Raw genomic sequence first — 26172 nt, 5'->3', positions numbered from 1 at the left:
TTAATAATCAAAAATAAAATGCACATAAAATAGTGATTCTATTGTAACTTTTTTTTTTCTTTTTTTTTTTTTTTTTTTTTTTTTTTTTTTTTTTTTTTTTTTTTTTTTTTATTTTTATTCTATTTTCCTGTTAGAAAAACACAAGCATTTTTCCCTAACAGTATGAGTCATTGACTACCGTATTTATTCGATTAAGCGCTTAACCTCGAATAAGCGCCCACCTCGAATAAGCGCCCACCCTATAGGCAGGAAAAGTTAATAAGCACCCAGCCTCGAATAAGCGCCCACCCCCTATACCCCTTCAAAAAATACTGAAGTGCACAAGAGGAGAACTTTAATTAATATTGAAATTGAGATTGAAATTGACTAAGTACTACTAGGAAACTTTCCCGAAGACCGAGTTTTTTTTAGTATTTTACAGAAACTTTCAATGAACAGTTAAAATTCTGCTTTGGCACATCTTCACGTTTTATTATTATTCATTGTTTTGTTGTAAAAGCGCCCACTCTCAAGGTCCAAAAATTTAATAAGCGCCCAGGGCGCTTAATTGAATAAATACGGTAACTTATTGTTGTAGTTGTTGTTGTTGTCGTCGTCGGTTTGTATTGTTATTACACAAGCTAGGCCAGTTGTATGCACTTACACATAAACTGTGCATCGTTCTTGGCCATTATAAGAATACCTCAGTGTTGTAATCGTTCTATTCGTTATCAACCTAAAATAATGACGAGAAGCAAAAAGAGGTAAAAAGACGAAATAAGAAATAACGGCACAAAGAATAAAAAAAATACATAACATGGGGTAAGGAGACGGGGGGTGGTATTAGTTTTGTTCTTGTTTTTCATTCTATTTTTAATGGGTGGGATAAATTTTTTATATTTTTAATAGCATATACCTAAGTGTATTTTAATTTTAGTCCTACGTTTTATACATGAGCCTCTGGCTCGGACATTGAGGGAGACCTCGTCCCACGTATGGGCAATAAAATTGCATTGTATTGTATTGTATAACAGTGAGGGGAAGCATCACAGGGAAATAGATGGAAAAAGTGAACAACACGGATACATGAGAGAAACAAACAAGAAATTAGTCAGGAAGAAAGAATAAAAGAACCTGAAAGAAAAAACAAACAGAAAAGGAAGAAACAGGTAAGAAGAAAGCCAAAAAAGGAAAATAGTGGTCTGCGATTGTTAAAAACAAAAATGTCATACCGGTGCACTCAATCATTTCAGATCAGTTTTGACCCTAGTAAGAAAAGTCAAGCATACATTTTTTTTTTCTGCCCTAGTAGACCATAGAAAAAAAAACTGTATACGTCACATTTGAGAATCAAGAACACCACCACCGAATCCACTGAAGAACTCAAGGCTCAACACTTTCAGCTTAGTCCGCAGTAAGTATCTGGAAGAGAGGATTTAACAAAAACCAATTGCTTAAAGAGACATGCTCAGCGTTCACGTTTTGAAAAAAGTCCACCTTAACCCGAAATAAAAATACGCGAAGAGAACCTTCAAAAATCTGCTTCAATCTTCTCAGTGTTTTTTTTTCTTCTAAATTTTCACATTTAGTGAAACACTGAGAAGATTGAAGCAGGTATCTGAAGGTTTGTTTTGAAAAAAAGTCCACAGTGGTCTACTAGTGTCCAGGTCAGCGCGGTAAGAACGCTGACCATGTCCCTTTAAATACAAGCTTGGGTTATAAAAACGAAATAACGCATGACACCCATTACCATTTTAAATACTTGTGCTATACAGTATGCAGTTTACGTACTTCCACGGAGTGTACACGATGCATAGAAAATGATGATATTACAGTGCGGCTACTGTTACCGGCGTCTCTCAGACAAAGTTAGCCAATCACAAAGCAGAACGTAAACAATAAATTTCAGCATTTTTTCCTTCAGCCAATGAAATGTCGAGTACAGAACAATGAAATTTCAACTTGTTCGTTTGCCACGAAAACACATCAATACTAATTTTTGGCTGAATGGCGCTGGTTTTTTCACCTAGTTTTTTAACGATTGCATCCCTTTTAAACTTGAGTAGTTGTTACAGCACGAATTGGAAAGTAAATATCAGCGATGATAGTGGAAAGAGAAGTTCGAAACTGCGTAAAAACAGGAAAAGCAACGGCCGTGCCATTTGTCACCAGAAATAAAAGTGCGTGGCGGACGTTGCTCGGGACAATTGATTTCAAACTATTTCCTTTACGGTTTTGATAGTACCATTATTTGGGAAATAAATGCACGTAAGGCCAGCAAAGGAAGACATTCTAAACTGCATAACGTACCAGAGAAAGCGACGATGACAACATTTTTTTCACTTCACATAATAAAATGACAGTCGAGTAAAAACAGTAAAATTTCATTTTGTTCACTCGTTAAGCTATTTACTTTATATGTTGAATAGAGCGTTAGCTAGCGTTGACGTTTCAATTTAAAATTTGAATAGTTTCACATGCTTTACAAATGAATGTCATTTGTCATGCAAGTTTGTAAAAATGGACAGCTCGTTGACGAATCAGAATTTCTGAGACGGATATATGAACAGCTATTGAAAGTTTCAATTTTCTTTAAGCCCCCCTTTCAAAATAAAGGGAAAAAACTCAAAAGAGAAAGGAGGGAAAGAGGTTGGTTTGGTGGCTTCATCCCTTGTTCGTCAGCGGGTTAATAGAACAAAACTCAGAAGAAGTTCCCTCAACCTCGTCAATATACGCAAAACTAATGAAAATTAATAATGACAGCTTTCCTCAATGTTATTTTTATTATTCCAGAAATGGAAATATATTTTCTCAAAAACTTACATTCTCGTTAATAAGGTAGCCACATTAAACGCCTCTGGTTCTATTGACTTTATAGGATTATCGGACAACATTCTGGAGAGATAACGGAAAAGTGTGGTAACTATAAATATCCATTTTCTCCAAAAATGCCTCCTTCACCCTTCAATTCATTTTTCGCTTTTCACATAATCTTTCCACCACAGAAGGGAAAGAAAAGAACTGAAACACCGCTGATAAACGGTAGATACACCTTAATGTATTCCAACACGGACGATGCCTAAGATCCAGTAGCAGTATTCAATTAGAGAGATCCCTAATTAATAATACTTTACAGGACCAAACTGCAAGCTTATTTAACACATTGCCCAGAACCGTGAGATGCTGCCAAGATTATAATAAATTTTGTAAAGACACCAAAAACATTATTTTAAAGAGAGTTTTTAGAACATTTGAATTTTTAACTTTTTAGCATGTCTTAAGTAATTTTTTTTATACTATAATTCACATAATTAGTTCTTATATCGTAGTTAGATTAGTGAAGTTTAATTTTTTAATCTTTTACATCTGTAAATTTAGTTAGGATCGGGCAGGCGAAGAGCCACTCTGTGGATATACTACCCGATATGCCATTATTATTATTATTATTATTATTATTATTATTATTATTTTTACTTATTTGCCCAATCAGCATATTCAACCTCGAATATCGAGGGTTTCAATGCTTTTGACTCATATACTAAGTACTCTTTAGCCTAGAGTCCAATTGCTCGCCGTGCTTGCATTTCCCATAGCCAGCTGAACAGACTCATTCCAGCTTAGATTCTAAAACATGCTGTGCTGACTTGAAGTTGGTTTTATTCTGTTCTAATCATTTCTTATTTTGCTCGGTACTTACATTGTCCTGCCACATGGCCATAAAAAGCATTCCACTTTATCGTCGTACTGAAAGTGAAAGCCTTGTCGCGGAATATTCTCCAATCTGTTCGCGCTTAGAAATCTAAAACATAAAGAGCAAATTCGACACGGATATCATTACATATAAACGAGAGTAAAGAACTACGGAAATTTAAGGTACTTCTCTCCCAAACTCTCTGCAAAGCATCGTGCCGTATCATAAATTAAAGGTTCCGTTTCCAGTATAGATGGGTTTAAAGTTTGCAATCTTCCTGGCGACCCTATGGGACAGCACTTCCAAATAAAAAAAGATAGCCATTTCCGAAATATTGTTGTCATCTTTCTTTGAAAGCGGTGCATGTTCTGTATAAACTTAACTTTTCTGTACAGGAGTGAAAATCCTCCCTTAGAAATCTCCGATCGTTCTTTTAAGGTCAAGCTCTTCCATAGAAACAGTCACGAACTTCTTCCGTAATAATTTGGCTCATCTCCAGTATCAATAGCGTTTGCGACTTATAAATAACTGTGCCTGTTCTCCACCTTTGAAACAGACCCTGTTTCTTCTGGGCCACCGTACGTCAGTCGTAAGTCAATACCAATATTCTTTCCTGCCCAATTAATTGTAAAAAAAAATCCGAAATATCATATCCTTTGCTTACCATACATGCGTCCATACATACGTACATTTTTCTGAAGAAAGCGTTGTTGGCGAAGACATCGCTTGAAAAAGCCGTTATCATGTTGTTTTGCAAATATCTTAAAAAAAAAATGATCAATTAATACACATTCCAAATGATTAAGTCAGACACTGCGTCAGGAAAAAGGGAGCTATACCAAGCGGCTGGCATGGGGACGTCAAAAATCATTGACACATAATTGAAAAATTTAAATTTCCTGAAGGGAATTGGTCTCCCTCGCAGCCGTTTTCAGTGTCGTCACGCAATGCTCCTCCCCCCAAAACGGCTGCTCATATGAGCTAATTACGGGAAAAATATACGCATGAGTGCATTTCAAGAGGTAAGACGTATTTTTGTTTGATCAGCTCTAACCGAACTCCTTCCCTCCCTGTGCTATGTTTCACTAAAATGTTATTAACAGGCTGCTATCTACAGTTCCCTATATTTATTCATTGGCATCTCATTTACAGACTTCTAGTATCAAATTCACATGTTATAGTCATGCTTGTTTACCAAATACCGGATAACACCCCCCCCCCCCCCCTCCATGCACACACACACAAACCCCTCGGTCTGCACAATACTTCATATCATGCTGAGCCTCATCCGATAACTGCTAATTCTTGTATTGTAAACTTACATAGCAACTGTTGAATTTAAACCCCAAAAAACACTCTCGGGTAGATATTTTATTTTGTTATGCGATAGATCCCTGCAAATAGCAGATTGCAAATTAGCCACGTCAAAATGTTATCGGGATGAGACACTCAGGGCAGCCTTTCATTTATCTTCAGCAAGTGTCTGGTTTTAAATACTTTTACCGTTAAAAAAATGAGTCTTTGTTCTTCAATTTATTACTAGGCACTTTGGGAATGAAGGGTCATGCCAAGAAGGCAAAAATGTCACTGTTCACTATATATTTTCTAATAACAAGGCTTAATAGATATTTTTTCACTCATTATAGGTGAAACAATGCGTTATAGAAAAGTGTTAATTAACACCATTTAATAATTTGTCTGTTAATACTAAATTTACAACAAAGCACTTTTTGAATAAATTTAATGATAAAAGTCTAATTTTATTTCAACAAGGCAACCCAGGCATACAGAAGAATTAACTGAGAAGCATTGGAAAATAGGCCAGCCGGTAGTTTTTCAATATTATTTGAACTAAGCCACCTGTGAAAGAAAGGAGATCATTGTTATCTTCATTTGGGTAATTGTACATAAACAGGTGCGGTTATACCTGGATATCATATTAAATAGATTAAGCCAAGCCTAAAAGTGGAGCTCCCCGGTAATTCACTTTGCCTTTATTTAAATATCTGAATTCACTAACCATAGAGATGAAAAAAAATAGGACTTGAGCCCGCGATCGAACAAAAAAAAAACACATTTTCCGGTCAGTGGTCAACATTAAAAAAACAATTCACCACGATGAGTTATACACCTGAGCCCGCGATATGGTCACGTCAGTGGACTAGGCATGAATAGATTGTGCTAGTAAATTTAGGAAAAGTTGCTTCACAATATACCAAAAAGTTGCTCTAAAGTTGCTCAAATATCAAAAAGTTGCCACCAAAATCCAGAAAAGTTGCTTGCTCTCTAGAGTCGTTTTGACGTGAATTTTGCGTTTTCTTTAAATTGAAGCGCTTGCAGGTTTACTAAGACTTGCCCCAGCGTCTATGGCAACCTCAATGGGGTCAATGTCTGAATTATTTCCATTTTCCTCGTCTGAAATTTCATCTGATTGCGATGTCATAAGTGACTCGCACTTAAGCAAATATCAAGATGGCCGGCGGCAGGTTCTATGTTGCAGCGAATAAAACCAGTTTTAATAAAATCCTTCGAAATGAAACGACCTGTTATGGTTTGGATCGGTTTTAAATCAATTTGTTGCTCAAAAGTTGCCAAGGAAAGTAAAAGTTGCCCTAGGTTGCTGGTACTACAAAAAGTTGCTCAAAAAGCCAAAAGCTGCTCAAAAGTTGCCGAGCACAATCTATTTATGCCTACAGTGGACACCGTGTATTGACAGCTGTCAATTGACCATAACGTGGATGCCCAGTTTCAAAGAGGCTAGGGTTAATCCATTTCTGGAGTGGGCGACAAACGAACGTAAGGACGTACGTACGTACGCGCCCGCGAGCGATGCCGCTAGCCATGATGACCATGAAAACTTAAGTTGATGGCTTTCTTGTGTAATCAATCAATCAATCAATTGATCAATTATTCATTCAATTTATCGATCAATCAATCATTCATTCGTTCAATCAACCAACCAACCAACTAACCAACCACTCAATCAACTAGTCAATCAACTAGTCAATCAATCAATCAATCAATCAATCAATCAATCAATCAATCAATCAATCAATCAATCGTTCAGTTAGTTAGTTAATTAGTCAATATTTTCTATCAATTTTCTATCAATCGATTGAATGGTAGACCAATTAATCGACTGTTAAATAAAGGAGACTTAATTTCTTCTGAACATTTGACTGGCTGTCAACGTTGGCAGCAAAAAGCTCTTACTTTGTAAACTAGCTTTTCATAACAGGCAGGGTTCACGTGAAACTCCGTATGATAAATTACTCACAAGCTTATCTACATGTCTTAATGTCGGTCACCAGTATACGAAATCGCGCTTGTTTATATTGTTAATTACTCTATTTTTTTAAATTTACGTCCGCCATCTTGAATCCGAATCCAGATCAACAGAATGCATTAGTTTGCAGCGCGGAAAAACCGCGATAAAAGGGCGATTTTCGCCAAAAATGTATACCCTCGACGTTTTTTAATAACAACCGTTTGCTTGTTTGTTTTATTGTTGTTCCTTTTTTTCTGATAAATTTCTTAGGGAGACTGAAACGATTTCCAGTACTTTCTAGCTGTTAGATTCTGAGGCTAAGTATTAAAAATCTTTATCTGTTGCTGCTGTCAAGAAAATACGCACAACCTTTTGAGCGATGATTGGGCATATTGTGATATCATAATTGCAGCAGCAACTGATAAAGACTTGTAGTACTGACCTATCAAAGTATAAGAGCTGGGAACTGCTAGAAACTGTTTTTAGCCTTCTTAAGTCGCCTTATACATACAGTCAAAATGCATGAAACCTACAAAAAGAGTGTGGAGAAGGAGGAAAAAGCATTTTTGTTAATGTTGGTGATGTTGTTTGATTCCATATGCCTGCAAACAAAGGCGAGAAATTAATCAAGTAATAAAAGCAGTGAATTAACTCTATTCAGAACGGGCTTTTTTGGACCTACTCTGACCGGGGGGAAGGCTATGTAACTTCCAGAATATTTAAGCAATCACCCTGAAGTTAACTTATAGGATGTATAGTATGTCCAAACATCTTTCTTTTGGTATACGTCACGTGACATGATGACGTCACATCACGTGACAATTACATCATGACGTCAAACAAAACAAACGGCCATCTTGGATCCACCATCTTGGATTTCAAAATTTTTTCAAAATGCCAGAAAACCACCCAAAATTACTGCAACGTACACAGAATTAATGAAACTGTGCTTAAAACCGTAAAAAGGTAAAAATTAATTACATTTAAGGTAATTTTCATTAATAGAAACACGAAAATAACAAATTTGGGAAAACATGGCTAACAAAATACCGTTGCCAATGTTGATGTCAAGTTCCTGACACAACATCCTATCCTACCATATTATTCCCAGATAAATTTTAGATAAACTCACAAAGTTTGGCAGGGTTTGGTTGAATCTTGAAAAGTTATAAGCGTTCAAAGTCAGCGCGGGCCTCAACCCCCCCCCCCCCCGATCTGAATGGGGTTAAATATCTCAGTAGTTATATTAGAAAATAATAAGCAATAAGTGCGCAAGAAATACGACACTTCAGGTTTATAGCTTTTCGAAGCTTTTTTTTCTTAAAATCTAAAATTATTATAGCGTACAGGGCCGGGTTGCTCAAAGCACGATTAAGCTAATCCAGGATTAGCGTATATTTGATTTCAATTTTATATAATTTCGTTGAGGTTTTCTGTTAATATTTTCTGTCCCACAGTTTTGACATGGACCAATCTCAAACTTAACAAAATATTAGCTTTGGGAAACCCTTTAAAACAAGAGAAATTAAAATCTTGATCATCTTTTAATCCTGGGTTAGCGTTAATCGTCTTTCGAACAACCCGGCCCCGAAATCGGTGATGACAAACCTCTTGTTTACTTACAGCTCTTCCAATGTTGTAAAATAAGAAAACAAATCAGCAGCCAGGGTGTGAATATTGTTTGAATCCAGATACCTGCCATAAAACGACAGTAAAATCAAAAAAGTAAATAGTTTAACGACTGACTAATTTTCTTTATAAAATATCTTTAAAATGGAGCTGAAGCATTCAATTTAAATATACCTTATTGTTACTTATTTTCGCGGGACTTAATTTTCACGATTTTCGCGATTTTCAAAAAATCGCGAAATTAGAAATCCGCGAAAATTAATTCCAACCGTTTTTTATTGTATTTTTTATGCTAATTACGTATTTTTGGCCAAATCGCGAAAATTAAGAATCGCGAAATATTCCTGTTCCATTTTCGCGAAATTAAGTTGCCGCGAAAATATATAAAATATCTTTAAAATAGAGCTGAAGCATTCAATTTAAATATACCTTATTGTTACTTATTTTCGCGGGACTTAATTTTCACGATTTTCAAAAAATCGCGAAATTAGAGATCCGCGAAAATTAATTCCAACCGATTTCTATTGTATTTTTTATGCTAATTACGTATTTTTGGCCAAATCGCGAAAGTTAAGACTCGCGAAATATTCCTGTTCCATTTTCGCGAAATTAAGTTCCCGCGAAAATAAGTAACAATAAGGTACGAGACAAAGACTTCGCAAGTTTATGGGGAACAATACACAATCAACCTGTTGAACAATGCCACGAGCACGGGACAAAAAAAAATTCTGAGTCCCCAACGGGAATCGAACCCATGGCCTGCTAGATACCAGCTGAGCTACGAGAGATTCGTGGTGAGCTGGGCCATTTACTAGGTTGATATGTGACACGCGTCCTGCATACTGCTAGGATCAGCAACGTCGTTGTTGAACAATTCATCTCCATTACTTATCACCGAGCTTAAAATTTACCATCTTTATTATTTACTACACACTTGATGATTTAGACATCGTTGATCCAGCAGTTTGCAGAACGCGTGTCACATAAATGGCCCACGAGAGCAATGAGTTATGCAAAAAACTAAATAATTTATTCTTTATTTTAATAGCTTGCATCATTCACACGGATATATCCACGTAACATCTGCAAAATTGTACTATGTGATGTAAAAGTCAAAATTTGTTGATATAACATATCGATGACTGCTTTGGGAATTATTATACGACAGACTATGTAACTTGCTTGCCTAATTAATCCTTATTGCCTTTTTCATTTCTTTTTTTTGTCGATGACAACTTCATTGTAGCGAGGTGTAGATATGTAAGATTTATGCTGATCATTCGATCTACAAGGTAAATACAACCAACACTATACCTAGGATTGCTTGGGGAGGCTTAAAAAAAAACAAAGCCAAAAAAAATAGGCGAATCCAGAATCAAATGAAGTCAAAGCGAAGACTTCACATTGTTGTTACGTCACGCTGTTTAGCGCGATTTGTGGGAGATAACCTTGTTTATCGTAGTTTAAAATTGCGATAGGAAATTATGTTATGCGAGAAATCTACAATGTTTTTGCGAGTGTCAGTTTCATTTATCAAGCGTTTGCATACGTTACAAGCAGCTGTAATTTTGCTACTCTGCCACCCTCCCGAGTGCATTTGCATGGTTAATAAAGCCCACTGTTACCACAAAATTGTGTGATATTTTAACAAGAGTGGATATGCTCTTGACGGTTTATATTAGTCCAAGAATACCAGTTTAAAACATTTGAGCCATAACACGAAATATTCACATCAAACTTACAGCTTCTCTAAACCCTTTAGCATGGAAAATTGATCCGCTGAGAGGTATTGAATTTTGTTTGAACTCAAATTCCTGTGCATAGGAAAAATATAATAAAACGAGAATTACAAAAAGGTAACTTTTCACGTACTGAATGCAATTGTTTCATTCACTTGGTACAAAACCTAGAATTTGAAATATTTTTTGCCATTTTTATCTAATGGTATTGTGGTTAGGGCTTTCCACAAGTTGCTCGAGATTTCCCAAAAAGTTGCCTGTAATTTCTTAAAAAGTTGCACAAAAGTTGCTCCAAAAATCCAAAAAAGGTGCTTCTGATAATAAAAGTTGCTCCAAAAAATCCAAAACGCAGCTTCTAATCACGATAATTTCTCTAAAAATATGCTAGTTTCCCTTTGAGAGTAAGATTTCTAAGCAGTTTGATGCAATTTTACAGTAAAAGAAGTATCTGAATAACATATTAAGAGGAAAATATGTTAAATAACAAGGATTTCTTCAACTGAGAAAAATCGTGAAGATATCAATGACGTCATGATTGCTGACGAGTTTTGTAATTTTTAAATGCAAAATGAGAGCCAAAGTTGAAATGTCTTCAGATGTTCCTCGAAAGTATGTGGCAAACTTCGTTAATCTTCGGAAACGTTCGTATTGACTTTAAACAACACTCGGATAATCTTCGGAGATCTTCGGTGTGGAAATTGCTCAAAATGCAACAAGATGCTCGAGAGGAAAAAAGTTGCTCGAAGGGAAAAAAGTTGCTCGAATCATGAAAAGTTGCCAAAAAGTTGCCGAGCAACTTGTGGAAAGCCCTAATTGTGGTCAAACGTGTTACCCAGACAATAGATTAAATATTTTTGTGCCCGGAAGAAGGCATCATTGCCGAAACTTAAGTAAGTAAGTGATCAAGTAAGAAAGTAACCTCTATCTAAACACGATGTTGATAAAAGCTGACAAGCTTGTGGGGTCGTGTAAATTGAAAAGTACCTTATTACATGAAATTTTGGCGACACTTTAATTTAGCGATATTAGCGATTTTTCAAAAAATCGCTAAATTAAAATGCACCAAAATTAAGTGTCGCTAAATTTAAATCATCGCTCAATTAAAGTGAGTATAATATGAAATTCCGCCATCACACGATCGCGCTATTTTACGGTCGATTATGACGTGTATCGGATGTCTACGTGTATACATTTCAGTCATCTGGTCATTTCAACTTTACAACTGAAGTTTCAGCTTGTGAAATCGCTAAAATTAAGTGACTTTTGTTGCAAAATTTACGAAAAATCGCTAAATTAAAGTGTCGCTAAATACGGATTTTTTAAAATCAAAATTTCATGTAATAAGGTATGTAAGAGTTAAAAATATTTACAATTATGTAAGCTATTTACAGCTATTTAATATAAAACTAGTAAAAGTTCAAAATATTTACAAGGACTGGAATATTGCTATAAAGTCGTCAACAAATGTATAGCAGAGACGTACAGAAAAGTTAAACTTTTAAGCGGGGAAAATACATCTCCGGTGAAGTTTTGAATATTGTTAGAACTCAAATCCCTACAAAAAAATAGTAAAAAGTAAGAACTAAAACAAGCAAAGAGCAGCATTTCATGCTTATAATACTAGGACTTATGTAAATTGGACCTTTCTCTTGGAACACATGCGTTAGTTGTTTGATTACGCAGACTTATTCCTGTTGTATTGCTAATAACTGAGAGTTGATTGGTGAATCAACTAAGCCCTTGATAATTATTACATATATAAAGGATATTACACGGTGGCGGAAGATATTATTATATTTCATAAACACCAGGGTCATTTTCTTTGGTAACACCACTCAAGCTTGAGAATTAACTACGTCGCCATTAATAGTGTTATCGAAAAGCGATCACCACAGTTGTATTAGATAAAGATGAAATTTCTTTATGACCAGTGGTATGTTGACAATCTTAAGGTTTGTCATCAATGAATTAATTGATATTGCTTGCAAGTTTCAAGCTCATTAAAAACATTTAAAGGTCAAATGAAGAGAAATTTCAAAATGCAATTTTTACCAACCAAACGCTAAAACTATCCATTATTGAGTAAAAAATAAAAAAACATTCCATTTCCGAGCCTTAAAGCGTGAATAACAACAAAAAAAAATACAAAGATTCCCGAAGGCTTCACGAAAACGTTTTTGAATGACTGCGCACTGAAATGGAAGGAATGGAACGAGTTTTTGACGTCATAATTGGTGTTTTTGAAGACGACCGCCTACCGATTCCACAGACCGCACCGACGGCAACGTCAACGACAACGTCTGGTGGAAATGAATTTATACTTTAGTTGAGAATCTCGCAACTTTCCGGACGTATTCTGCTTATTTATTGCTTTAAGAACTAGCTCCCGCTGAATATTCAAAGAGAGCGTTTAACTCCAAATATAAAAATCGAATATTAGCTGTCGTGGCTGACGTTGTCCAGAATACGCTGAATTTAGTAATTTCACGTTGCTGTTCGGCAGGGAACGGCTTTGAAGTGTACCAAGATTCAAAACGCACGTGCATAGTTAACGCACGTGCACATAATTCTGCTCATTAACGTAAAATGCTAATGCACCTATCAATGTTAAGCCCGAGGGGGGGGGGGTTGGGCAAGGGGTGGGGATTTTGACATTTTCTTTGAAAAACGTCAAATTCCCCACCCCCGGGACAAAATACTTGGTCAAAATCCAAAATAAACACATGGGCAAAAAAAAATGAAATTTCTGTTCATTTGACCTTTAAGACAATGAAATTGGGCCTCTAGTGTACAATTTTTTTTCTCTCGCAGATTTCGTGTTTACAATCAAGTGCCCTCATTATTCACAGGTATTGTTTTCAAGTTTCATATCCACGTGCGCGACTTTAGTATCCCAGCCTTTTGTAATCGCGTGAAACGTACAAATCGTATAAACGTGAAAGATTGAAAAATACATCCTTGTGAAGATTTTGAATATTGTTTGATCTCAGAGACCTGAAAAGATAAAAAGTTATTACACATAAGTTTTGTCACCTTAAAAGATAGCTACAAAACAAATGTTTGTCTGAACGTCAAAAAGTGTCACTTAGTTTAAAGTTAGGATGGTAAATCCACTGGTCATGAAATTTTTCCTTTTGTTTTCCTTTGCTTACATTGTAGCTAGAGCAAAAAAGTTACTTTATGGCGATTTATTAACTCTCATTTATTCTTGCAGAGCAATCCCCAAAGTTTTCAAGCGCAGCTTCTTCTGCTTCTTCAGTTTATTTTCCACGAGCTTTTTTTCCGACAATTTTCCTGCGCGCTCTGCAGTTCAAAAATGCACTTTTCAGTATACAATACCTCGACAATATTGAATCCAATCTAAAACTTCAAAGAATGTTTTAATAGTTTGCTCTGACACTGGAAAATTTGACCCATTTACAGACTTTATAAAATGTTTGTAAATCTCTAATTTACAGACTTCGTAGTTTTGAATGTTAAAGACAAAATGTTTGTAAATTTATTTTACAGACATTTTATATGGTTTTTCGGTCTTGTATTTAAAAGAAAGTTAGTAAAATGTTAGTAAATTCTAGCAACAAGGATAAGACGTAAAGACTACAAATTTACAGACTTCATAAAATCTCACACAAATGTTTGTAAATCTTAATTTACAAAGATTTTACCGGGCTTAGTATCAGCACATAAAATGTCTGTAAATGATAAGTTCTCAAAATAAGTAACAAAATCTCTGTAAATTTACCAAATGAATTTGTCTAAGCAAAACATCATAAAATCTCTGTAAATTTTCACATCTTCAAGTCTCCAAACCAGTAAAACAGAGCGAAAGAGAGAAAGAGATATTGAGAGGGATAAAGAGGGAAAAAACTTAGAAGACTCGACTATTGCAGTCGGACCATATAATTTAATGTGCGTTTAATTAATGCCCGTCCTTGAGGTCCCAGCTTCTTGTCATTGCAAGAACTAAGAACGTAGTGCCGGCTGATTTACCTGTGAGTGGGGTAAAAGAGATTGGTTTTAAGAGTTATCCAGTCTGGTATTCTCTTACAATGCACGGTTTTTAATTAAGCAGGTAAATCAACATGCACTCTGACGTTTGAAACACGTACCGGAATCACGTAAGAAATGTTTATGAACTACACACAATATAAAATGACGCATGCAGGGCTTTATAAAATCTATATAAATTGTCACAAACGGGGCTTCATAAAATCTCCATAAATTGGCACAAACGGGGCTTCATAAAATCTCTATAAATTGACACAAACAGGGCTTCATAAAAAGTTCATAAAATGTCCATAAATTGACACAAACGGGGCTTTATAAAATGTCCGTAAAATGTCCATAAATTGGCACAAACGGGGCTTCATAAAATCTCTATAAATTGACACAAACGGGGCTTCATAAAAAGTTCATAAAATGTCCATAAATTGACACAAACGGGGCTTTATAAAATGTCCGTAAAATGTCCATAAATTGACACAAACGGGGAACTACACACAATATAAAATGACGCATGCAGGGCTTTATAAAATCTATATAAATTGACACAAAATGTCCATAAAATCTCCGTAAATTGGCACAAATGGGGCTTCATAAATCTCCATAAATTGGCACAAACGGGGCTTCATAAAATCTCCATAAATTGGCACAAACGGGGCTTCATTAAATCTCCATAAATTGGCACAAACGGGGCTTCATAAAATCTCTATAAATTGACACAAACGGGGCTTCATAAAAAGTTCATAAAATGTCCATAAATTGGCACAAACGGGGCTTCATAAAATGTCAATAAAATGTCCATAAATTGGCAGAGCCTTGGCACAAACGGGGCTTCATAAAATGTCTATAAATTGCCACAAACAGGGCTTCATAAAATGTCCATAAAATCACAGGCGTCCAAAACTCACGATTCGAGAAATCGATGGAAAAGAAAAATTATATAAGCGTATGAATGATTTATATGCGTATATATGGACGATTCATGTAGGCGTATGAATGATTTATGTCGTATTTTTTGTCGTAGCCTTCATTTTGTCGTAGCCTTCATGGCTACGACACATGACGACAAAAACCTCAAAACTCCCCCAAAAAACAAAAGGACTAATTAAATCAAAGAAAGTTGAGTACATTTTCCCTATTTTACTGAAAAGAAGATAAAAATATATTTCGTCGAACGTCCATACGCTTTCGAACAAAAGGACGGAAGACAATGAGAAGGCTCTGGGAACGAGACTTGACGATTGGACGGAGGAGGTCTGAGTACCAAACGGTCATGCGCAAACGCTTGAAGGGTTCTGGCGCTTGTTTTATAATCATGATAACGAACTTTTATTCGTTTACAAATGTTTATACATGAAGATTCGATGCTCGAGTCGCTTTTCTGTTAGTTTAAAGCTCGCTTCATGACGTTTATCGGTATTTCTGACGATAATCTACTCCCGACGGCTTCTTTTGCTCAGAGTCGAGTGAAATCGAGTGTCACTGAGTGGAGTATTCCGCCATGTTTAAATTTCGCCATACTGGTTCAGTTTTGTAATGCTTGCTGCTTCGTGTGGACTTCAAGGTACGTTTATAAATGTAGAAAGTCTTGGTTTGTTAGATTATGTAGTAGATACTTGATGAGCTTTCTATTATAAATTATTATAAGTGATGATAAAGTCTTCGTACATACATTACGATTTTGTGAGTCCCTTTGAAAAGTTCGTGCACATGTATGAGGGAGATAAAATGTAAGGCTTACATGTAAGACTTTTTTATAAGGAAAATTGAAGTTCAGTTCGAAAATCTTTCCCTGTAGAAATTATTAAAGAAGATTTTATCCTTCTTTTTTTCGACATGAATCATAACAACCAGCCAGGGTACCTATGTTGCAATTTCTGAGATTTCATTTGATTGGTTTACAATTACATGCAATGGCATGTGAGCTTCTATACCATGCCATAGGAAATACAGCCAATCAGAATACAAGGAAGCCATTGTTTATTCGACGGTATTCAACCTAACCTTCCCATTGTGTGCCGCGATCTTAATCTCGACGAAATTTTGTAAGCGTATTTTCTATATGGCATGGTACATGTATAAAATAGTTACACAACACTTTGTAGTGGTATACTGTGGAAAATCCCACTTGTCACTTGTATTTTCTTCATATACACACTCGCCTAAAGGCTTGTGTGTATACCGCCAAAATACAAGTGGCTCGTGGGATATTCCATATTATTAAAAACTAGCAATGGTATATTGCAATTCCTGCGTTTTGATTGGTTAACAGGCAATAGTATATGAGCTCATATACCATTGGCCACAAATTTGGCAGCGGATACGCGTCAACGAAAATAGCTATGGAGCTCAAATATTGCAATTCTTTTGGCATTTTTAATAAAACAAAAGACTTCAGCTAGAAGCTAGGATTTGAGCCAGGACTCGAGCTCAGGACTGGTTAGCTTTTATTTGTTGTTTAGATCACTACTACTATAAATAGTGTAAAGATTACAACATCATAACAACAAGGACTTTTTAATACAGTTTCACACTGTTCAAAAACTAAAAAATAGTTCTGACTTGAGTCCCTATTCCTGGCTGAGTCCTCAGAGCTCAAGTCCTGGCATTTACTGAAGTTTATCTCTTAAAATACACCTTTCTTCTTGCTTCAATTGTGTTTCGAAATCCAATTGTTGATTAGAAGTCATTCCACTAGCATGTGTTGAATATCAGTTGGCTACAACTAACTCATATTCAACAGGACGTATACAAAACATGGACCCGGTCCATGGACCACCCCTGTGGACCACCCCTAATTTTTGAAAGAAAATCAAAGTGTAGAATGGGGACAGGGTATGAATTGACGGCAGGTGCTAAAACACAAAACAACGAAATGAAACAAAACCAAATTAGCAAAACCACTGAAACGACCAAAACGAAACCGCCGAAACGGTTTAAAGGAGCGAAACGAAACATAATCAACTAGGACTCCGGTTAGTCTGTTTACTAGGTGATTTTGTCTTGTTGTCTAGCAGAGTATTTTACTAAGCAAAAAGCCATTAAGAAGGCTTTAGGTCGGGTAAAAATATTTGATTTAAAAAAACTGTTCATTCGGCGGTTACATGCAATGTCTGAGACATGTCTAGATTTTATGCAAATTTGATCCGGTCACGTAATCAAACGTAAATATTCTTACGGCAGATTCTCTGTTTTAAAACATCGTTATTCGTTTGAAATAGCTTTATAATGCAACAAAGAACTAAAACGAAATCTTCTTGTCTTTTGAGGCCGAACAACGAAACAACGAAACGTACCAAAAATGAATATATTATGATTGCGTGCATGATCTATAATTTGAATAACATACAGACATTGAATCCCTTGGGGCCGCATCGCATGTTCAAATTTTAGCGCTGTGACAGCCATGCTTTGAAAGAGCCAATAAAAAAATTGAATTTTCTTACTTGGCCAGTCTCGCCTTCCGGCTTCGTCTACCCGCGAGATGCGGAAACGAGATTACTGTTTCAGTTGTTTAGGCGGTTTCGTTTTGGTGGTTTAGCTTGTTTTGGTCGTTTCGTTTCGGTGGTTTCATTTCGTTGTTTTGGGTTTTGGTACCTGCCGTCAATTGATTTTCTTTTGAAAATTAGGGGTGGTCCATGGACCGGGTCCACAGGGGTTGTCCATGGACCCGGGTCCATGTTTTGTATATGTCCTATTCAACAAGTATGAGTGGAACTGTTGTTTTATTCTAAACACCAAAAGAAATGAAATATTTGAGGTCCCGGCCGGGTTGTTCTCGTCAATGCATACACCCACCATATTGTCCACAGTACATTGTATTTAGTAAATAAACCCCTTCAGGCGGCTGGTATATTGGAGGATAATGCCTGAGGCCGAAAGATTGTCGAAAAATGAACAGTTGGCCGAGAAGCGAAGCTTCAAGGGCAACTGTGAAATTTTGAGGACAATCTTTCAGCCAAGGGCATTATCCTCTAATATACCAGCAAGCCAGAAAGGGGTTTATTTATTTTATAACCCTCCAATTTATTTCTACAACGCGCTTCATCGCCAGTAAATTTATAGGAAAAAACCTACGTTATAAACCCGGTTTAACTGTGGTTGAAACTAATCTAAGTTGATTGGTTTACGTGATTTTTTAACTCTGTGATTTCATTAACAGTTAGAATTGACTAAGGCGACTTCATTTGTTTTTTTCTGCCTACCTACAAAATCGGGCGACGGATATCAAATCGGACGGGGTATATTCGCTGATACCCGTCGTCCGATTTTGTACCACGTGATGCGTTTTGTCCAATGAGCGCACACAAAAATTAATGGGTGGGAACTTATAAGAGCTCATATTGAAAATTCTATTGCCTATTAACTACCTGTAGTCAAAACTCAGAAATTGGAATATAGCATGGCTTGTTTTTAATAATAGCAGATACATATATTCAGTTATGATCCCAATATTGTGTTTTTGTCCCAAGAAAAGAATACTGCTACCCCAGCTAGAGCTCAAACCTGGATTGCATGATCTGGGATTTAGTCAACCACACCTCCCTGTTTATTGCAATATCTGTCAAACATCAACTATAGGTTTTGTGCTGCATGTTACTAGGAAAAAATTTACATATATTTCAGCATATCCTCTCTATATTTTTTAGATTAAATGTGCTGGTTTAATTGTTCTGTTCATATTACATTTACAGTTCCTTTATTTTTTTGCACCTTATTGTATTAGTAAAATAATTATTTATTATTTTAAGAGTCTTTGTTTTTACTCAAGCTTCCAAATCAACCCTTATGTCCTGGTTCATTTTTTGATTTGTTTATATTATGGTAACTGCACATAAGATTGAGGCATTGTTTACACAGATGCGGTTTCCAATCAACAGGGATTTACATATGCATGACCTATCAAAGCTATATGGCTTTAAAGTGTTCACAGGAAACCAATCAAACCATTTTCCAAGTGTATAAGCAAGCAGTACACTCTGTGATTTGCCATATTTACTTTTTAGGAGCCAGCCAATTTCACACCAAAACACAACGATCCTTTTTTTTTTAATAGAGCTGTTTTGCTGTTACAGACCAATGAAACTATAATTTTTGAGAACACTTTCTCAGCATTTTCAAAACAATGCTGTTTCAACATCCCAGGGATGTTATTAAGGGCCGGCTGCCGGCTAAATTTACCAGCTGAAAGAGAACTTAAAACCGGCTGAAGTTTCACATGAAAACAAAGACTTGCAAATGGGTAAACTTGTAGAGCTCCCAAGGCCAGAAAAGCCAGCTGGGCTTGTTGATGATTAGTGTTTTCTTAGCTACATCCCTGCACCTGTCAGGGCTGTTTAAAGCAAAGGCGTACCCGTACCCAGTTCAAAGGCAGTATGGATACAAATGAGTGTGTGAACAGTGTCTTAGTGTCAGATACTTTATGTCATATTTATATTTTATTTGTAAATACTTAAATTTAAAAATGTTAATTACATTACAACTATCTTAGCTGTTGGTCTAATAATTATTGTCACCTACTCTGTTGGTGTAATTTTGCTTACTTGTTCCGTTTAGAACATTGGCCCTTTGTGTGCAGTTAACTAACAGTATTTTTTTCTGTTCACCACAGAAAAGGGCATGACCATGCACGTTTGCAACATGGCAAAGTGAAAAGAAATAAGGCATCAAGCTACATGTTCAGGAGGCCAAATTGTCTACTATGTACATATATATAAATGCTTGATTTGTTTTATTACCTTTGTATATTACCTTTACATGTACTGTCCTTGAGTAGTGAATGAACATTGACAAAACATCACCAGTGAAGAAATTATTCAACATGACATGAGTGTGGGACAAATAAAAATTCTGAGTCCCCGACAGGAATCGAACCCATGGCCTCCCAGACACCGGTTGGGGGAGGCCATGGGTTTGATTCCTGTCGGGGACTCAGAGTTTTTCTTTGTCCCATGCTCGTGTCATGTTGAATAATTTCTTAACTATTTACCACCGAGCTTGAAATTTAACATCTTTATTTTTACTACTATCAGTATTTTTTGTAAACGTGTTGGCTAAAGATAGAACAGAGTCCAGCTTCATCACTGGCACAAACACCTACACTGGTTTAAAGTGTTGTTGTTATGTAAGTAAAAAATATGCATTGACATACATACAAAGTTCTCAATTTTGATGCAACAGAGGTGACCAAGCAAATTGTAGATGGTCATGGCTACTGAATGATGATGAGCTGTCATTTATATACATGTAAATAGCCTGGACATAAGTAGAGTAGGGTAGGTGTTTGAATTACAGTTGAATCCTGATAACTCAAACCTTCAAGGGAAATCGAAAAAGGTTGGAGATATCGGGAGTTCGAGTTCTCGAGGGTAAAATTAGTAAGAAATCGCCTGGAGGGGAATCAGAAAAGGTTAGAGTTAGCGGAAGGTTCGAGTTACTGAGGGTTCGAGTTATAGGGATTCAACTGTATTTAGTTATAATTTGTGTTACACAAAATGAATGTACAGTAATACCTTTTTTATTTTACAGTAATTGAATTAAATTCCTATACTTTTACCATGTATGTACTGCTGGTATGGTAACATACACTGTACATGTAACTATGAAAGAGGATAACTGTTGTTATAATGACAACCTGCTTCATGTACACAACAGTCGTTGAAAAAGTGTCCATGTTATGGAGGTGCCCATTACAGAGGTACAATTTGAAGAGTTCATATCAATTTTGCCTTTTTCAGTTAAGCTGTACCCTTTTGGGGAGGTGTTCATATTTTAAAGGTTTCTGTAAAAAAGAATTTGGACTGTAATAATTTAGGTCAATACAGTTGAACTTATGAGCACATCTATAATGCATACATCTCCCTATTACAGGCTGTTCACATGGTCTTAAATAGACAAAAATACTTCACTCAGTCTCTACCTCTGCAAGACACACCTCTGTAAAATGGATACTCCACATTTTTCCTTTTGGTCTCTGGCTAACTGGTTATTACAGTACCACTCAAAAGTAAGTTACCACCCTCTCGCGAGATGAGAATCTCGTCTCGCGAGAGGGTGGTAACTTGAAAAACGCTTGAAAAAACTGCAAGTTCACGGCTCTAACTTCTCTTGAGATTTTAATTACCCATTGTTAACCATACATGTAGAAGCAGCGAGCAAACATCGTCTAGTTGACATGTCGGCCATTCAAGCGAGTTCTTTTTTCCCCGAATATTGCTTGTATTCCAAAGCAAAAGTCTTATTCAAAGATGTATGTTTTAAATCGAAATCAACATGAATTCTTTGCCATGTTACCATACCAGTGGCATTTAAACATGAACTGTTAAATTTTGTATTCAACTTTTAGAGTGGTTCATTTTACAATGCTTTTTTTTCCTGTTGATTTTACAGAGAAAATGTCAACATTTTGTTAAGATTTATTGTAATGAAGTATGTCCTTTTTGTAGACATTTCCTGTACTTTTTAAGAACATTCTGTGTAGTTAATTTGTGTACATTTCACTGACATTTTATGCAATGATTTTACAGAGATTTTATTGAGATTATATGCTATATTTCACATACGCTTCTTGCTTTTCCATGTTGATTTTACAGAGAAAATGTGGACGTTTTACAGAGATTTATTGCAATAAAATGTATACATTTTATAGACATTGTGTGTACTTTTGGGATACATTTTATGTAGTTATTTTGTTCATATTTTACTGACATTTTATGCAATGACTTTCGTTCACTTTTTTCAGAGATTCTATTGAGATTTTGTAATTTCGCTTTTACAGAGATTTTATCCCCCACTTTTTTTAATGAGAAAACGTGGAGATTTTACGGTTAATTTACAGAGATTTATATATATGTCACAGAATCTCTGTAAATCTTGCACCAAATTTACAAGAAAAGTAGCAACATTTCATAGACATTTTATGAGATTTCAACGAAGAAAAAGTGCTGAAATCTACGGACATTTTATGTAGTTTACAAAATCTCTGTAAGTGTGCACATTTACAGAGATTGCAATTTACAAGGAGAATGTAGACATTTTACTGAGATTTCACTAACTTTATTGAAGTCTGTAAATGGTTCAAATTTTCCAGTGTGAGTAAATAGCTTGGGTTGCTTTGGTTGTATAACGTTGGCATTGCAAACGAATGGTACAGGAACAATGGCATGCTAGTTAATCCCAGCAAACATCAAGCCATGATAATGGGGAAAACTGACTATGTCTTTTCCTTTCCAGTAAAGAATTCAATTGATTTATTTGGAATGACTGTGGATAACGAACTCTGCTTTGATGAACATATATCCAATGTGTGTAAAAAGATATGTTATGATACGGTTCCGTGGGTTTCTGGTAGTATAAAAAAGGTACAGCGTTTTATATTTTGAAAATGTGCTTTCAATGATAACTCTTTTCGTGTTACGTTTAAAGCTGTTTTGGTGGATTGAGAATGTTTTTTAACCGTTTGAGTAAAAATGATAAATTATCATTCTCTTGGGTTCGTTTTTTTTACAGAAGTCAAACGAAATATTATAAAACCCTTTTCTTTGTTCTGGCTTCCGTAACCCGGGCCTCTCGTGTGTGATATTGTGCCTTAGAACTGGATAATAGGTTAAGTCATGTTTATCAACGTACAGGCGTGTTAGATTTGCAAGATTGGAAAATACTCCTGCAGTAAGGTTTTGAATATCATTTGAATCCAGATACCTGCAATGAAAGGGGGAAAGTACTTAGAACATGAAGAAGGTTCACGGTGGTCAAACGCAAAAATTGACGTCACGTCCGGTTTACTCCGCCTCGAACATTCGACTCGAAAGTGGGAAAACTTTTGCAAGAAATTGTTAAAGAAATAGTACGGTGAAAGAAAAGTTCAAGCTGGGACACTCAGTGGAGATGAATTTCTAATACATAAGCGGCGTATAAACCTTAACTTTCCAGGGACGGCGTTAATTTTTGGCTTCAAAGTAAAAGTTTACGGAAAATTTAAGACTTAGTATGGAAATTTTGGCGGCAATTACACATGAACTGCGCAGGCGCGCTGCGTTTGACCGCTGTGAATGAAGGAGGTGGGACAGGAATAGGCAGAGAAGTTGATATTGCAATGCTTAAACAGAATTAAACTTACAGAACTGTTAAACTTTTAAGATGGGAGAAAAAACCTGTGGTTATGTTTTTAAAGTCGTTTGAACTAAACTCTCTGCAAAGAAGAGGGGAATTTAAGAACGAAAACATTATTAGAGTTTGGACAAGGGTTAAGGATAAAAAAGGAAGGAATGCACTCAAGAAGAATGCTTAAATGAAGATGGAAGATAAATCCTGCGGTTTTGTTTTGAAAGTCGTTTAAACTAAACTCTCTGCAAAGAAGAGGAAAAATTTAAGAACGAAAACATTATTAGAGTTTGGACAAGGGTTGAGGATAAAAAAGGAAGGAATGCACTCAAGAAGAACTCAAAAGAGGACTGGAAAATTGCTAATAAGTCGTTAGATAACATAGCAGAGACGTACAGAAGGCGTAACTGTTTAATAGGGACGAATTCATCTCCTGTGGGGTTTTGAATATTGTTTGAACTCAAATCTCTGCAAAAAAGATAAAAAAATAGTAAAAAATAAAAAATAGTTATAAAACTTGCCAATTAACACATTTTTTTTTATTAAAGGACTTTTTGAAGTTTACTTACCAATTATACAATTAAAGAGATTAGAGAAGGCCCACATTTAAACCAAGAGACCTATGGTGTCGGGTTTCAACACCAGCGAGTTGAAGTATTACTTCTTTTAACTCCACACAGCACAGCACATCAATACGACAGTACACAACGTAACGCATTGCAACACGACACACAACGCAGTGCTACTCCGCACATCTCAGCTAGACTCAAGCTAGACTTTAGAAAAAGTCCGCCGTCTTTATTAATTTAACACGCCGGGACGGTCGACCTATCGCGACTTGCGTGGCACGTTTTCGTGACTTCGTCGATTTGAATGGGCCGCTTTGCAGGCTCGAATCGAACTCACTTCACTCTGGTAAAGCCTTGATCTCAGCGAGGATAAACTTTAGAAACAGCAAAACGTTTTAAAATTACCATTTGAGCCGGCCCAATTGTTTTATAAATATATGGGCTGAGTGCCCGAGCATGAAGAATGACATGAGAATGATAAATCTTTAGAAAGAAAAGGATGTCGAAATAATTTCTTTCCTTTGTCAAAGCAAACGCCTGCCGCGAGTTTTAAATAATCACAATGCATCTCGAGATCTCTTTTGAATGTCTTTTCTTGTTGCCGCATATCATCTTGTAAAATTAAAATTTCGTTCGGAAGTGGACCGATCAAGACTTTTGAAGTTTTCTCCATTCAAGTAGTTTGTGCCTGGTAAATCACGGTCAGTTGGACAAAGGCTTTCTTATCGTAAATCACGCTTCAAGACAACGATTTACTTTTTAAAGGAAAGAATACCGAAAGAATTTCTCACCTTTGCAGGCTCTAAGTAGGTTTTTTAGTTAATTCTTTCTTTTGTATTCAAGTTAGTTTTTAATAATAGTTTTTAATTCTTAGCTATTTTTCGTTTTATTGTATATAGTCTTATTAAGTATTTTTAATCTTAGTTAGGACCTTTATGAAAACCACTGTATAGTGAATGAAGTAGTAGGTTCTAAGTAGGTTTTTTAGTTAATTCTTTCTTTTGTATTGAAGTTAGTTTTTAATAATAGTTTTTAATTCTTAGCTATTTTTCGTTTTATTGTATATAGTCTTATTAAGTATTTTTAATCTAAGTTAGGACCTTCTGAAAACCACTGTATAGTGAATGAAGGCTTCCTAATAAAAGATTATTATTATTAAACGCTTGACTTTCTAAAAGTCGCTCGCTTCTGGTTTCCGGTTTCGCCTGCCGCGAGTCTTAAACAATTATCTCGAGATCTTTTTTTAAATTTCTTGTAAATCTCGTCCGGAGATTGACTGATCAAGGCTTTTCTCCGTTCAAGTAGTTTGCGCTTAGTAAATCGCAGTTTTGGACTAGGGCTTGCTTATCGTAAATCGCAGACAAATTTGAAGATATGGCTTGATATGTTCGTAAGTGTTCCTAGACATATTTCTTCTTCGGCCACTCAGATGTAAAACATGTGGATTTTCTTACTTCTCTGCGAGTTACTTAGTTAATCATCGCGAAGACTTTTCAACAATTGCATTGCTTTCGGCTTTTAGACATTGTGAAACGAATAGGCCACGAATAAAACCTCAAATTATCTTTTTCAAAATTCTGCCCAACTGCAATCAGCCTTATAAGCTTCGTTTGTTTACTTGTTGTCATCTGTGCACGTGCTCACGCTTTGGCTTGTCATCATCACCCAATCATCGTATATTGCGTCATCATTGACCAATCACCGTACAGGCAATTTTATCACACCTACCGATACTACTTGCGGGCATTTTAACACACCTACCGATACTCTACTTGCGGTCGCACTTCGGCCAAGTCGAGATTTTGTCTGGTAATACCATATATACTCTATATTCGCGCGGACCATAATGATGCCTCCTCGGGTTTTGGCCTCTGGGCCAAAACCCTGCGGGGGCAATTATAAACAACTCACTGAGGGTTGGCCAGTAAAAAAAGTTTGATGGCGACCTTAGAAGGAGTAAAGGAACTTGAACGGAAAAGAAATGAACAGAAAACAGAGAAACAAAAATAGCGAGACAATTTCCCATACACGTTTAATCGTTTTTGTCATGTTTGAGATCTACTTCGAAGAAGAAATATAGAGAAATCACAACTTGTTCTACACTTACAGCGTCCTTAAAGATGAAAGATTTGAAAACACTCCAACTGGTAAGGTCGATAAGTTGCAGGAAGAAAGTACCCTTGAGGCGAACAT

The 26172-nt window shown here is 36.0% G+C and overlaps 1 protein-coding gene across 1 annotated transcript in view; it reads right to left on the bottom strand.

The window, feature by feature from the left end:
* Positions 1–26172, bottom strand: part of LOC144658016 (uncharacterized) — a 32919-nt gene extending 6747 nt beyond the window's left edge. The window contains exons 1-16 of the mRNA XM_078518342.1: positions 26087–26172; positions 23807–23878; positions 23427–23498; positions 22937–23008; positions 13229–13300; positions 11790–11861; positions 10310–10381; positions 8562–8633; positions 7472–7540; positions 5459–5530; positions 4993–5064; positions 4360–4431; positions 3677–3778; positions 2803–2874; positions 1321–1401; positions 644–715 (exon numbers count right to left, since the gene is read on the bottom strand). Coding sequence (XP_078374468.1) covers positions 644–715; positions 1321–1401; positions 2803–2874; positions 3677–3778; positions 4360–4431; positions 4993–5064; positions 5459–5530; positions 7472–7540; positions 8562–8633; positions 10310–10381; positions 11790–11861; positions 13229–13300; positions 22937–23008; positions 23427–23498; positions 23807–23878; positions 26087–26172 — 1202 coding nt within the window. The remainder of the gene's footprint in view (positions 1–643; positions 716–1320; positions 1402–2802; positions 2875–3676; positions 3779–4359; positions 4432–4992; positions 5065–5458; positions 5531–7471; positions 7541–8561; positions 8634–10309; positions 10382–11789; positions 11862–13228; positions 13301–22936; positions 23009–23426; positions 23499–23806; positions 23879–26086) is intronic.

This window comes from Oculina patagonica, chromosome 6 (genome assembly GCF_052425735.1).
Source record: "Oculina patagonica isolate OP01 chromosome 6, crgOcupat, whole genome shotgun sequence".
Lineage (NCBI taxonomy): Eukaryota > Metazoa > Cnidaria > Anthozoa > Scleractinia > Oculinidae > Oculina > Oculina patagonica.
Note: the sequence above shows the minus strand (reverse complement) of the source record. Positions and strands in the feature narration are given on the sequence as shown.